At 36.5% G+C, this 16346-nt stretch overlaps 1 protein-coding gene across 1 annotated transcript; it reads left to right on the forward strand.

The window, feature by feature from the left end:
• The first annotated feature begins 7969 nt into the window (after positions 1-7969).
• Positions 7970-9112, forward strand: LOC148945947 (innexin inx2-like). The gene has a single exon (XM_089097558.1). The coding sequence runs from the start codon at positions 7970-7972 to the stop codon at positions 9110-9112; it is 1143 nt and encodes a 380-aa protein (XP_088953684.1).
• Positions 9113-16346: the final 7234 nt, after the last annotated feature.

A 16346-nucleotide genomic window follows, 5' to 3' on the forward strand; every position in this document is an offset into this window, starting at 1 on the left:
GTAATCAACATTTTGAGAAAGCTATTTTGTTCAGCATAGTTTATTTACAGATAAAAAATATGTTTTTGAGGAGGGCACTCCCCCACGGCCCTCAGGGCTAGTGCCATCTTCAATAGTCGAAAGTACCCCCCCCCCCCACGCCCATCATTTCCCCAAACACATCCAATCAAAATTTTGAGATAGCCATTTTGTTCAGCGTAGTTGATTTTCAGGTAGAAAATATGTTTTTGAGGAGGACACTCCCCCACAACCCTCAGGGCAAGGGTTTTAAGTTATGCCCTGGGGCATATAAGGTTTTTTATAGAAGGTTTTGTCGTAGAAACTTCAAAATAAAGGTTCATTCGATTGGAAATTAAAAGGGCTAGTGCCCTTTTTAATAGTCGAAAGTGGTTGGAGGGCAACTAGCCCCCCCCCCCCCCACGCCCATCATTCTCCCAAACACATCCAATCAACATTTTGAGATAGCCATTTTGTTCAGCGTAGTTGATTTCCTCATAGAAAATATATTTTTGAGGAGGACACTCCCTCACAACCCTCGGGGCAAGGGTTTTAAGTTATGCCCTGAGGGCATATAAGAACGATGTTGGCACAATGTGCTATTATTTTTTTTTTTTCTTTAGAGCTGGGCAACTCATATGGAAGGGATCGTCGTAGAAACTTCAAAAGGGGCTCATTCAATTGGAAATTGAGAGTTCTAGTGCCCTTTTTAATAGTCAAAGGTGATTGGAGGGCAACTAGCCCCCCCACAACCATCATTCCACCAAACACATCCAATCAAAATTTTGGGTTAGCCGTTTTGTTCAGCGTAGTTGATTTCAAAATACAAAATATGTTTTTGAGGAGGACACTCCCCCACAACCCTCAGGGCAAGGGTTTTAAGTTATGCCCTGGGGGACATTTAAGGTTTTATAGAAGGCGTTGTCGTAAAAACTTCAAAACAGGCTCATTCAATTGAAAATTCAAAGGGCTAGTACCCTTTTTAATAGTCGAAAGTGATTGGAGGGCAACTAACCCCCCCCCCACACGCCCATCATTCCCCCAAATACATCCAATCAAAATTTTGAGATAGCCATTTTGTTTAGCATAGTTTATTTACAGATAAAAAATATGTTTTGAGGAGGAAACTCCCCAACGGCCCTCAGGGCTAGTGCCATCTTCAATAGTCGAAAGTACCCCCCCCCCCCCACGCCCATCATTTCCCCAAACACATCCTATCAAAATTTTGAGATAGCTATTTTGTTCAGCATAGTTGATTTCCAGTTAGAAAATATGTTTTTGAGGAGGACTCTCCCCCACGGCCCTCAGGGCAAGGGTTTTAAGTTATGCCCTGGGGGCATATAGGGTTGTTAAAGAAGGGCTAGTGCCCCTTTTAACAGTCAAAAGTGATTGGAGGGCAACTAGCCCCCCCACGCCCATCATTCCCCCAAACACATCCAATAAAAATTTTGAGATAGCCATTTTGTTCATCGTAGTTGATTTCCAGATAGAAAACATATTTTTGAGGAGGACAATCCCCCACAACCCTCACGGCAAGGATTATAAGTTATCCCCTGGGGGCATATAAGGTTTTTATTGGAATCTTTGTCATAGAAACTTGAAAAAGGGCTCATTCGATTTGAAATTCAAAGGGATATTACCCTTTTTAATAGTCGAAAGTGATTTGAAAGCAACTAACCCCCCTTTCACGCCCACCTTTTCCCCAAACACATCCAATCAAAATTTTGAGACAGACATTTTATTAAACGTAGTTTTAAGTTCTGGAAATTAGGTCTTTGAGGATGACATCTCCCCCACAGCCCTCAGGGCAAGGGTTGTAATTTGCGGATTCTCCAATCGTCAAAAATGATTGGAGGGCAACTAGCCCCCCCCCCCCACGTCCATCATTCCCCCAAACACATCCAATAAAAATTTTGAGATAGCCATTTTGTTCATCGTAGTTGATTTCCAGATAGAAAACATATTTTTGAGGAGGACAATCCCCCACAACCCTCACGGCAAGGATTATAAGTTATCCCTTGGGGGTATATAAGGTTTTTATTGGAATCTTTGTCATAGAAACTTGAAAAAGGGCTCATTCGATTTGAAATTCAAAGGGATATTACCCTTTTTAATAGTCGAAAGTGATTTGAAAGCAACTAACCCCCCTCTCACGCCCACTTTTCCCCAAACACATCTAATCCAAACTTTTAGATAGTCATTTTATTCAACGTAGTTGAAAGTTTTGTAAATTAGGTTTTTAAGGATGATAACCCCTTCCCCACAGCCCTCAGGGCAAGGGTTTTAAGTTACGCCCTGGGGACATATAAAGTTTTATTGAAAGCGCTGTCGTAGAAACTTCAAAAGGGTTCATTCAATTGGAATTTGAAAGGGCTAGTGCATTTTTAAATAGTTGAAAGTGATTGGATAGCGAATAACGCCCCTCTCATGCCCGCCAATTTCCAAAACACATCCAATCAAAATTTTGAGATATCCATTTTGTTCAACGTAGTTGAACGTTCCGGAAATTAGGTCTTTTAGGATGATAGCCCCCTCACAGCCCTCAGTGCAAGGGTTGTAAGTTATGCCCTGGGGGCACATAAGGTTTATATAGAAAGTTGTTGCATAAATCATAGGCAGAACGATCGCGCTGCCTAAATAAAGAACGGGGACACTCGAGAACGAGACAAAAATGGGAACTAAGTAAAGAGGAGGACAGTCCCCCACAACCCTCAGGGCAAGGGTTTTAAGTTATGCCCTGGGGGCATATAAGGACGATTTTGGAACAATGTATTATGTATTATTTTTTTCCTTTAGAGCAGGGCACTTCGTATCGAAGAAGTTGTCGTAGAAACTTCGAAAAGCACTTATTCAATTTGAAATTGGAGTGGCTTGGGCCCTTTTTAATAGTCGAAAGTGATTGGAAGGGGACTAACACCCTTCTCACGCACACAATTCCCGCAGACGCATCCGATCAAAATTTTGAAACAGCCATGTTCTTTAACGTAGTAGAAAGTTCAGAAAATTTGATCTTAGTGGATGACAACAACCTTAACAGATCGTAGGGTTAGGGTCGTAATTTATTCCCTGAGGGCATATATGGTGTATATAGAAAGCGTTGTCGTTTCCAAAAGGGCTCATTCGATTGGAAATCAAAAGGCCTAATGCTCTTTTTAATAGTCGAAAGTTATTGGAAGGCTTAACATTTTTATAGTAAAGATCGAAGTGGGTATAATGTATCATTTTTTGTTGTTGTTGTTGTTGGTTAGACCAGGGCACTTCGTATCGAAGGAGTTGTCGTGGGAATTTCGAAAGGGGTCATTCGATTGAAAATGGAAAGGGCTGATGCCCTTTTTAATATTCTAAAGTGTTCTAAGGACGACTAATCCCCCTTTCATTCCCACCCTCCCACGCCAACCCAGACCTTTCTGCTCTTAAAAGTTAACCAAATCAAAATAGCGTAAGTGTATCCAAGCTATCAAAGAAAGTAAATAGATTTTTTTGCGAATGGTATCAAGTTTTCCATTCAGGTCAACTAGAGGGGGGATGAAACTAAATTAAACAGTATTATTTGTGCCCGGATTTTTAAAAGGGTGTATGTTGTTAAAAATTGCTGAAAATTTTTCTCCAGCATACAAATAGGAGGCCAAACTATAGAGTCTTAAAAAATTAAAAGATTTAATTTATTATTTTCTTTTCAGATGCAACGCTGTAGCGTTGCCTATAGTAAAGGCCATACGGCTCCAATATTTTTTTTTTCCAGAGGCACTTCATATGGAAGGGGTCGTCGTAGAAACTTCAAAGGGGGCTCATTCGATTGGAAATCGAGAGTTCTAGTGCCCTTTTTAATAGTCGAAAATGATTGGAGGGCAACTAGCCCCCCCCCCCTTCCCACGCTCATCATTCCCCCAAACACATCCAATCAAAATTATGAGACAGTCATGTTGTTCAGCGTAGTTAATTTCCTGATAGAAAATATATTATTGAGGAGGAGACTCCCCCATAACCCTGAGGGCAAGAGTTTTAAGTTATGCCCTGGGGGCATATAAGGTTTTTATAGAAGGCATTGTCGTAGAAATTTCAAAAAAGGCTCATTCAATTAGAAATTCAAAGAGCTAGTGCCCTTTTTAATAGTCGAAAGTGATTGGAGGGCAACTAGCCCCCCGCCACCCCCATCCTTTCCCCAAAACACATCCGATCTAAATTTTGAGATAGCCCTTTTGTTCAGCGTAGTTGATTTCCAGATAGAAAATATGTTTTTGAGGAGGACACTCCCCTACAACCCTCTGGGCAAGTGTTTAAAGTTGTGCCCTGGGGGCATATAAGGTTATTATATAAGGCGTTGTTATAGAAACTTAAAAAAAGGCTCAGTAGATTAGAAATTCAAAGGTCTAGTGCTCTTTTTAATATTAAAAATTGATTGGAGGGCAACTAGCCCCCCCCCACGCCCATTATTCCCCCGAACACATCCAATCAAAATTTGAGATAGCCCTTTTGTTCAGCGTAGTTGATTTCTAGATAGAAAATATGTTTTGGAGGAAGACACTCCCCCACAACCCTTAGGGCAAGGGTTTTAAGTTATTCCCTGGGGGCATATAAGGTTTTTATAGAAGGCGTTGTTCGATTGGAAATTCAAAGGGCTATTGCCCATTTTAATAGTCAAAAGTGATTGGAGGGCAACTAGACCCCACGCCCATAATTCCCCCAAACACATCCAATCAAAATTTTGAGATAGCCATTTTGTTCATCGTAGTTGATTTCCAGATAGAAAATATATTTTTTAGGAGGACACTCCCCCCCCCCCAACCCTCAAGGCAAGGGTTTTAAGTTTTACCCTGGGGGCATATAAGGTTTTATTAAAATAAAAATTACAGTGAAAAAAATCTTGAACTGAGGGATCTTTCAACAATTAATATCAGTATATATCTAATATTCAATTTGATTTTGTTAATACTTTCCAATCTGTTCAAGACTCATATAGTTTTCAGTAAGGCGCCAATGACGCAGTAGGTTTTAGGCTTCTGCAGTGAGGCGATATCCAAACTCTTGTTCGTAGTTATTTTTATTCGATTCAAACTTGATTTGCATATTCAACTTAAGTTTCACTTGTTTTAAGATTTATTTATTTATTTGTATTAATATATATTGTATGTTTGCTTGCATTGATTGTTTATTTAATTTCTGTTCGTTTAAGTTTCATTTATACTTTAATAACAAACTATTTTTTTTCGTTTTAAGCTTGATTTTCATATTCAATTTAATCATTAATCGCTTTAAGATTATTTATTCATTTATATTATTACTTGTTGTATGTTTTTTGCTATGATTGTTTATCTAATTTCTGTTTGTTTTGGGTTTCATTCATTCTTTAATAGTAATTTCTGGTCGTTTTGAGTTTGAATTTTAATAGGTATTTGTATCTCCTGAGCTTTAGTTTAAAATTGCCTATACTTTTCCTTGAAAAGCTTATTTTTCGGAAAATTTTTTTAATTAATTCCCTGAAAAGACTAGGTCAATATAAAACGAACAGAAATTAATTTAAAAAACTTTTTCCACAAAATAAATTTTTCAAAGAAAAGTAAAGAACTCCATTAAACAAAAAATGAGCAAAAATAAAATTAAATAATCTACCAAGCCGAGTCAGACTCAAAACGAGCAGAAATTAACATAAGTTGGGCGCAAAACACCTATGCCTTCCCAAGGCCAGAACAAAATTTGCACCTTACTGAAAAATATATAAACGTTTTCAATTTTATAACTTTAATAAATCAAATAATTTTATAATTTTGATTACTAAATATCGATATATGTATATTAAACTGACAATGCACATTCATTTGTATTTTTTCAGTAAAGTGCAAATTTTGTTCTGGCTTGGGAAGGCATAGGGGTTTTGCACAAAACTTATGTTAATTTCTGCTCGTTTTGAGTTTGACTCGGTTATTTATTGTAATTTCTGTTCGTTTTGGGTTCCATTTATTTATCGATGCTGATTTGTGGTAGTTTCATTCTTGGCAGATTATTTGATTTTATTTTTGCTCAATTTTTGTTTAATGGAGCTCTTTACCTCTCTTTTAAAAACTTATTTTGTGGAAAATATTTTTTAAATTAATTTTTAAAACAAGGCCACAAGCAAAGAGTCCAAGCCCCATCTAAGCTGCATGGAGGCTCGTGTGGGAGAGTGGAAGAGAGATTATATTTTTAAACTGAGAATGGTCATTTTACCTTTCCCCTGAAAACTAGTAAATGTTTTAAATTACCAAACTTGGAAGAATCGTGGTTGTAGTAGTAGCTGCAACCTAGTAAGGAGCAAACGACGGCTCTAAGTAGCCCAATATTAATGATTTTGAAAAAAAATCTGATCAAAATAAAAAGTTGGAAAACCCAATCGGATCTAAGTTCTAAAATAGAAAAAAGTTCTATTGGAACCAACATGGCTGAAAACCCTGCAAATGAAACTTGTATGGTTTGTTCAGACGCATATGAAAACCAATGAGAAAAAAACATCGTTACGATGGAAAAAGTGTTCAAACAATACCATAGGGAAATAGAAAAAAAATCCTAGCCCCAAAACCGCTCGGTAATATAGAAAAAACAGATCGGTTTTCTCATGATACCCATAGGCTTCTGAGCGTTTCCCTATACGTCTGAAGGGGCTAATAGTCCTTTGGATTGAACAATAAGCAAAAACACTGTTTTGCAAGTGAAAAACTGATGTCCTTTTTTTTTTTTTCTTGCGCGGCACTGGGCCATAATACAGAACTATTTAAGGGCCCATTTTAAAGGAAATTGGTATATATAATTGGTATATGAATAATTCCTTGGTATATGAATAATATGAATAATTGGCATATAAATAATTTCCTATATTGATATATAGGAAACTGGTATATGATAAATGACGTCATAATCGCAGGTTACAACCTTTAAGGACGTTAAAAGTAAAAACTATATGATGTTCTTAGTTATAAGGATGTCAGTGTGTAATTTGGTCATACCGTCAGTATGTATAAGGGTGTCAGATCACGTCGCCTTAGCAGTTGAAGTTGGTTATTTGTGATGGTGTCATTTATAGTATGGGCTAGAATAAACTCTGTCCCATAGTAGCCAAAATATAAAATAAAATGCAACTTTGACAGCTACTGAACCATCATACGCATGATGATCGAACATACTGATCTTTTAACAAGATAATATAAAACAAGTATCTTTTGAAAGTTACTTCTCTGGGGTATGGTGCAATATTTGACTGGCTTCGCTTTCTGATTCCCTGTGGTTCGTTCTTTACTATTCCAACTACGCAAAAAATGCCTGTGTATCAATTCTAAGAGGCAACTGTATACTTCTTGCTCCTGGTGTCTTTGAAGATGAGATACCCAATAAAGTTCTTACTGTTATTTTTAAAACCATAGCTTTTTGTGCCATAGCTGACAATTCGTCATGACAGATGGATGAAGGTGGCAAAAGAAGTATCGGGGATTGAGCAAACAAAGCCTTGTTGGATCATTTTTGATTGTTTAAATGATAGAAGTAAAATTAAGAGGAAGAATCAATAGAGCTATGAATAGATGAGAGTTTAGAAATATTATCGGTGCACGATTATTTGTGATCTTACAAACAAAAGATAAAACCCTAGCAACCTATTCTATCCACACTTGGACGTATCATTGCAAAACGTTTCATCTCATTCTGGAAACCCCGAGATACAGTCTTTGTTGTCGTTACATCATTTAAGATGTGATCAAATACCGTTGTATTCTCCTACAAAAGTTCAATTTTTAAATTGAACACAAAACCACTCTTACTCCCAAAAATCACTAATTACAAAACGATCTATTTCTCAAATAGAAAAAGTAGTATAATAAACGCATGCTCTGAAGCTCAGCTTAAATTAGTAAATCCAATTGATACTTCCATAATTTGGTTAGTGACGCTATTAGTACCATCTGCGGTCTGTGTCGTAAAGCTAAGTAACTTTAAACATTAGAAAAAAATGAACATATTTTATGAATCTCTTGATCTGCTCAAAATAGATCGAGTCACGACTGATAATTTCATCTTTAAGCTGCACTATAAGTTCACGGTATTTTTTCTTGTTGTAAGTGCAGTAACGTCTGGTCTACCTCAGTTGTTTGGTTCCACTATTCACTGTACTACGTCTGAGTTGGATTCGGATAATTCAGAGAAAATCGGATACTTTGAGCTTTATTGCTGGATTCATTCAAAATTCATTCTTCCAGAAACAAGTGCGTTGATAAACAACAAAGTTGGCGTAGATATCGCGTACCCGGGTATTGGACCATACACGGGAAAAGACAAAGCTAAGTCCATTAAATACTATGAGTTTGTTGTATTTTTTCTGCTTCTGCAAGCATTATTGTTCTACATCCCACGCTATGTTTGGAAAATGTGGGAATCTAATAGAATAGAAATGCTGACAAAGAACCTTAATTTTCCTATTGATAGTTCAAATAAAAGAATAACCGAGATGAAATTAGTTTTAGAGCATCTTGAAGGTTATCGCGGAGAAAACAGCGTATATGCATCTGTGTATTTAATTTGTGAAATTCTAAATTGCTTGAACGTTTTTTTTCAAGCATATCTAGTGAATGTTTTTCTCGGATACGAGTTTACGACTTACGGGAGCCGTGTTGTGCGATTCCTTTACCAAGATCCAGAAGAAAGACTTGATCCCATGGCAAGGGTCTTCCCAAAACAGACAAAATGTACTTTCCACGTTTATGGCCCGTCTGGAAGCATCGAAAGAAGAGATATTTTTTGCTTGCTGCCTTTGAATAACATTAATGAGAAGATCTATGTGTGTATGTGGTTTTGGTTTATAGTTCTATTCTCTCTGTCTGTGGTTGCAGTTCTATATAGAAGCATGTTCTTTTTTAGTACAGCTGTGCGTCGATGGTCGCTAAGCGCAAAAGCCAGACTTGTAAGTGACAAGCAAATAAATATAGTGACCAAAAGATGCAAAGCTGGTGATTTGTTTTTGTTAATGCTACTAGCAAAGAATATGGATCCTGTTGTTTTCTTAGAATTAATTGATAGTTTAATTTCAAGATTTTACAGCTATGAGCTACCGCAAATCCAAATGGTATCAGACCAAAATTTCCCGATAATCGACTGAATTAAACTGGTTTAGAGGTTCGAACGCGTACTTCTCAGAAGTACCTAAAATTCCTGAAGTGACGCAGTGGATTTGATATCAGCTTGGTGTAATACGGAGCCTAAGTTCAAACCAAACTGTACCAACACACTGAAGGGACAATGCATAGACCTTAGTAGTCAAGAAGAGTCGTTAATCAAAATTAAGTACATAAATACAGAAGGGAGTCAACAAGTACAACCCTAGGGATCTAAAACAAGACGTAGTCAGCACAATAGCGCAGGTTGAACAAAACGATGCATATCTCATTCTTGGGATTTGATGGGGTTCCATTCTTGAACTTGTCCAATAGAGCAGACAGTTTTAAATATGTAGGAGAAGGCTAATTTAATGAAATAATAAAAAAAAAACTTTCCAAAAAAGAGGTTTTTGAAAGAAAAGTAAAGAGTAATATTGAAATTAAGACGAGCAGAAATAAATTCCCATGATAGTTCAAACTTAAAGCGATCAGAAATTACTATGGAATGAAACCCAAAACGAACAGAAATTAAAAGAAAAAAACATATTCGACTTAAATATAACAGATACTGATATAGAGGAATAAAGAAATCCTAAAACGAGTAAAAAATAAATTGAAGACTCAAGTCAAGCTTAAAATCAGAAAAAATTACTGCAAACAGGGGTTTTTAGAACTAAAATACGAACTAGTGCGATTCATATAGTGTATTTTAATAAATGCATCAACCCTTCAACATTTTCTGAGTTGCAACTTAATACTGTTAACTATTCCTGATTTCACACCATTCTAACAATCTGGATTCACAGTATCTTTTGATTTTGCTCAGCATCCCTTCAACATTTGCTAAGGTTTCACCTTAATTTTCTAAATCTTTTCGGAAACACCCAGGATTAGACATTCCCACTTTCCCAATGGTAAATCCTGTACTTAAAAAATAGGCAAACTGCATAATTTACAACACTCCCCTCGGGGCTGTCAGTGATATAACATCCCTGGAAACGTAATTATTAAACCTTCTTTCTATTTTGAATAAAGTGGCTATTTCAAAATTTTGATCAGTAAAGATGAAGAATCTAAAAAGGACTAGGAACGGTCATTTGCCATTGAAACAATTTCCATCATCCCCCTATACATACCCTGCTAGTTTGAACTTATTGCCCTCAGCTCTTTCTGAGATGGTGGTTATGCACCCTTTTACAACAAGCATCTGCATGATATGCTTTGTTTTTGCTCAACATTCCCCTCAACATTTCCTGAAAGTAGTCGAGAGTAGAAATATTTGCAGCTGCAAGTAGTTAAAGCTCCAGTCTCAAGTAGTCACAGCCACAGTCACAAGTCGAGGCCGTAAGTAGTCGTAGACATAGTCAGAAGTTGTCATAGTTAGAAGGAGTCACAGTCCCAGGTAGTCGTTATTACATTCGTAGTCAAAACTAGTCACAGTTGCAGTTGCAGCAGTTCCTTGAAAGTTTGGCCTTGAAAGTCTGGGCCAAAAGTTTGGCCAGCAGTTACAGTAGTGGCCTTGAAAGTTTTAAAGTCCTAGAGACCTTAGAAAGTCCTAGAGATTGCAGAAACGTCATATGGATAAACTGGATAGGCATAGTCTCTTTCGATTTAGTTCAACTCACCCCTCAATATTTCCTAAGGTTTAACCTTAATACCCTTAGTCTTTTCGCCTTTCCAATGGGTAATTTTGAGTATTACGAGCAAAATGGTTTTTCAAGGTTTTGATCTGTATTGGGGGGGAGGGATCTAAAAGGCCAAGGGGTCATAAGTAGTCAGGGTAGTCGTTACAAATAGTAGCAATAATAAGTAGTCACAGTCCCAGTCGCCAGTAGTTGTAGTTAGATAATTGTGTTGCACATAGTGTCTTTTGATTTAGTTCAAGATTCCCTGGAGTTTCACCTCAATACCCTTAGCCTTTTCGGACGCACCAAGGACCAAACATTCTCCCTTTTCTCAATGATAAATCCTGCTTGTAAACAATTGGCCAATTATATAATTTATAATCCTTGTCTCAGGGCTGTGGGGAGCATGGCATCCCCGGAGGCATAGATAATAGGCTGAGTATTTTGAAAAAAAAATCGTTTTTTCCCAATTTAGATCTGTGTTGAGGTGGGTGGTGGCGGGGACGCAGAGACACTCCTAGGGGGGACTGGGTCAGCAGCCCCTGAGTGCCACAGCTGGGGGGGGGGGGGGGTCTGGCTGTGAGATTACCCACTTTGATCAAATTTTTCACTTTGCTTCAGCTTTGTTTGCTTATATTTGAGTAGGGAGGGGGCTCTGTGATTAATTTTCCCCGTGCACCTCCATCCCTACGAACGACTCTGGGGGTGGCATTTAAAAATACCTATTTGGGGAGGTTGGTTTACCTCCAACCACTTTCAAACATGCCCCTCAGCAAGCTCTGAAAGTTTTAACTTAATACTCTCAATCGTTCCTGAAATATTGCTGATACGCCCTTTTGACAACCAGCAACCACATAATGTGGTCTGGTTTTGTTTAATATCCCCCTCAAAATTTCCTGAAAGTAGTCACAAGTAGAATAGTTGAAGTCACAAACAGATGCAGTTGCAGTCGCAAGTAGTCGCAGTTTCAGTCGTGGTAGCAGCAGTGGCCCTAAAAGTTTTATGTCAATACCCTTAGGCGTTCCTATGAGTTAGCAAATACGCCTTTTTGATAACCTGGATCCACCTAGTATATTTTCAATTACTTGAGCAAACTCCTCAAAATTTCCTTCAGTTTCACATTAAATCCCTTAGCCTTTTTGGAAACAACCTTTGCCTTTGCCCTGGGACTGCGAGGGGGTGGGGCATCCGTGGAAGAAGAGTTATTTGACCGTTTGACTTTTTTCCAACAATATGGCTTTTATAAAATTTTATTAAGTGCTGAGGAAGCATCTAAAAAGGGTAAGGGTGGGCCTGCTTGCCTTCTGATCACTCTTTGGCATCCCCCTCAACACACCATGAAAATTTCAACTTAATGCTTGTCAACTGTTCCTTAAGCTCAGAGCGCCATTTCTGCTTGATTGAAAACAAAATATATTTTGTACGGTTTTCTTTTATCGGTAGAAAAAAATTAGACTATTGAGACTTCCATGAATTAACATTATTATGATTTATACAATTAATTAAGTTTTATTATTCTGACATGCAGTTAACATTACATTGATACTTACTTCCTTTTAAACACAGTCTTCCCAAATTTTTGAAAAATCAAAGTTATTCTTAGTTTTTATTATCAAAATAAAAAACTAAATGATTTATTGATTCTGCCATACAAAAATATTGATCAAACAAGCTAAAAAGATACTTCAAAATTGCTAGTGTTCTATTCAAAAGTTACATTTACGCAACAATTTGCTATATGTTTGTGTGAAATGGAATAAAAAAGAAAAACTTTCTATAAAAGGTATGATTCTAAAATATTAAGAATAAAATTGAAAGTCGCAAATGTATTAAGATTTTTGATCAAATACAAATTAAGCCCCGGCCCACAACTGGTGCAGCATTTTTTGTGACAATTTCTTTGCATTTCCAGTTTGCAGGATGATATGAAATTATTTCTGCTAGTTTTATGCTTCAAAATAATTTTTCATTTTTCTTTGAAAAACTTTTGTTTCAGAAAATAATTTTACTATTTAATCTAACTAAATTATATATACTACATATATTCTACTTTTCACAAACATTCGACTCTTGGGGGGGGGGTTAATTGATGTTAAAAGCCTGTAAAGTGATAACGAAGAAATACACTTGCCATTCGATTCACTGTTTGATCCTTAGTTTAAATACAATAATTATGTCCACCGCACACATGGACAATTGAGTATGATGCCTTTATTTTCTGAAAAAAATTACCTAATAAATCAGTTATTCATAATAAATTATTTATGGGACGGCTTGCATTTTAGGAACTAACAACTCTTTTGAAAAAGGGTAAACAAACTACATCTTGCTTGAATGTGTATAATATAAAAGCCTAAATGGGCCACTGGGGCTTGCCACTATTTATGTTTTAGCAGAAATATAAATATATTTCACCATGTTTCAAGCTAAGTCATGGAACCATTTTCATTTTGCATGACTGAAGGACCAAAGTCAACCAATGACCCCCTAACATCCCCTTCCCACAACTCTACTACAAACTTTTTAGTAAAAGGCTGACCAAATTTTGGCATTTTATACTTCAAGTCCTCCTTTTTTTCCTACTGATTTTCTTTTTGACAGAAAAGCTAGCGTAGTGTACCTTATTTAAAGCTAACTTTAAAAAAATCGGTATGTGGCATATACAAAGGGTTTAGAAATAAGACAGAGTACCGATCACTTGACTTTTTATGCAACGATGCACTTGTTTTCGGAAAGTCAAGAGGTTTTAAGGCAATCATTACAAAAAGCCTGCTTTTTCCCCTAAAATTTTAATATTCACTCATGTTAAAATGTCAAAGTATAGTTATGTTACAAGGCTTGAAAATTCTGATGGAAAACTGGCCTCTCATTTCACGGGTTTTATAATAAAAAATATTTTAAGTGTCTATGGCCAAATGAACCAAATTACACCTAAGGCCAGATCTACCTTCGGTCCGTTTCGAAAAACTAGTAATCTGGATATTGTAGATCACTACTGCTGTTCCAGTTTCCCATTCCTTGGCACGGCACAAAAAGACACAAATAAATGTACCGGCATGCCAATAAAGAGGAAGTGAAGATAGGTTGTTCTGTTTTCTGGGAAGTAATGTAGTGACGGTCTAAATCATTCACGGCTTTAGGCATCCGTCAATAAGTTCTAAGACGAGACAGGAATTTGGGACAATTTTTTTAGGCACCCACCTGCCCCGAGTTTCAGGCAAGTGACCCAAAAATTTGAAAAATTTGTAAAAAGTTGAAATTAGCTCAGAATGCTGGACTGAGCTGGGGCATTGAATAAATACTACTTGCAAAGTGATTTGTTACGTTGGGCATCCGTGAACAAGTGCTAAATTGAGATAGGAATTTGGAACAATGTTTGGGGGTGCCCACCCACCCAAAGTCTCGGGCAAGTGAGTGACTCAAAAATTAAAAAAATTAAAATTTGCTCAGAATGTACTATTTGGAAGATAAAGATGGCTTTAAACGATTGTTTGCCTGTTATTCCAAGCAAATTAATGGTCCTGTGTCAATTCTAAATTCTTGGTCAACCTTCCTAAGACCATAGGTGGGCGTGCCTTGTTTGCCTCTCATTCCAGGCAATATAATGGGCTTATGTCAATTTTAAATTCTTGGTCAACCTGCTTGAGACTCTAGGCAGGCGTGCCTTTCAAAAACTAACACACAAGTACTTGTCCAATAAGAGAGTCATACTTACTCCCACCTTTTACCCTTGCCATTTAAACATTTTTGCCTCTCAATTACTCAGACTATCTGTCTTGGCTTTTTTTCCAACAATTAGCCATGTCTTGACGCCTACTGCAAAATACTTGATTTTCAATTCAATTCTGGTAGTAAATTGAAAAAGAAGCCGTGGGGTTTACCAAAAAAGCTAAAGGAGCTTCTACAAGCTCTTCGAAAAATTTAAATGAAGACTTTCTCACTAATATATTTGCAAAGTTTATGTATTATTACAAAACATCATCACTCCGAATCCATCCTAAGCTAAAACTAAGCGTGTGAGCCTTCCTAAAAGTCCATCTGGAATACGTTTCTCTTGTGCAAAGGATTTCATAGTTTTTGTATGCAAAATATTTTCAAAGAATGATGAACGTTGACCATCTATTACAAATTTATACTGACATATCTGAATCACCTTTAATTTGTGGCTACATGTCGTCAGGAGCTTAATTACAGAAATCTAGTGTATCCAGGGCTTCTACTATCCCCGAATTTTCGCAGATTTCCCCGAAAATCTATGTGTCTCCCCAAAAAAGAATTTGGTTCCCCAAATCCCCAAAATTTCCCCTAAAATCACCCAACCATGGTGCCACCTCTAGCGACTTACTTAGCAAACATTAGCAAACCCTAGCAAACATTACTTTACATACCATAATTTTTCACTACTCTTTTCTCCGTTAATTTTTGTCTCCTGTGTTGCTTTGCATAAAAACCAGACCGATAAAATTTAAGTATAGACGGTTCTTCATTTGTTCACAAAAGTATCATTTTCCTGCATTTAGATTAAACCATTTCGAATGCAGTATTCCAAATACTATAAGATTCTTAAATTTACACCATTCGTGGTCAAGACAATCTTGACAAAATTAGCCAACAATTATATTTGAAGTTGTTTAACGGGACGCTCAGTATGATCTTGGGCTTTGAAATTGAACTCTAAAGGAGAATTGTTTTGAAAGCCAAATCATAAGTTTAAATTTGGCTTTCTTTTGCTATTTTTGGCTTGGGATATACTGTATTAATGTTTAATACTTAATGATTGAACGCATAATATATTGAAGGAATTGATCTTTTTGCCAGGAATTCTTAACATTTAAATTTTTGTTTCATTCGATGTGTAAAATTTAAGTTCTTTTCTTTTTTTTATTTGAGAATTTGTACTTGTCATACCACCTTTTATCCTCAAACGTATTGACCCAGCACTCCCCTCACAATTACTATTCTGATCCTTTCACCCGTGTAATATTTTCAGTGGGTGTAATATTTTAAACTGCAGTTTTAAGATCTTTTTAAGGTTTTGCAAAGCTGTTAGTCAGGTGAAAAAATTTTTACGGAAAATAAATTTTACTCAAATTCAGGATAGCCTAATAATTTTGTTTAGATATTTAGGCCTATCCTTACAACTTCTAATGCTTGAAAAATTAGTAACCCTGTATGAATGCTAATTCCGAGATGGAAATAAAAGAATTTAAAGAAATTGTGGTATAATTTATTTCTTCTTAAGAAAAATCCCGAAATCCATTCTTCTTACCATAAAAAATGCACCACCCCCTCCCCCTCCTAATGAGAAAAAAATTTGCTATAGACTATGTACAAGGTCGGGGAATAGGGGATTTAAACGGAAGTGACCCCAAAAATATTATTCATCAGAAAATTTACATTACAGCTGAAAGTAAAAATTTGGTTATTAGGCTTTTATTGTATTCTTGTCAACTTTTACATTATTTTCGGACTTATTTATCACGAACTGTTGGTTAATATTTCCAAATAATGTTAGTGTGAAGAAAAAGGATAAGTGATTTTGTATAATTTGTAGTCTATAGATATCATGTCCAGGCATTAGAAGGACTGATATAAAAATAAGACTGCAATA

This window comes from Artemia sp. Qi Xiang Cuo, chromosome 12, assembly GCF_049724085.1.
Source record: "Artemia sp. Qi Xiang Cuo chromosome 12, ASM4972408v1, whole genome shotgun sequence".
In the NCBI taxonomy this organism is placed as follows: Eukaryota; Metazoa; Arthropoda; class Branchiopoda; order Anostraca; family Artemiidae; genus Artemia; species Artemia sp. Qi Xiang Cuo.

What these genes read in the sequence shown, in the direction of transcription:
- LOC148945947 (XM_089097558.1), top strand. Translation starts at nt 7,970, where the DNA reads ATGAACATATTTTATGAATCTCTTGATCTGCTCAAAATAGATCGAGTC.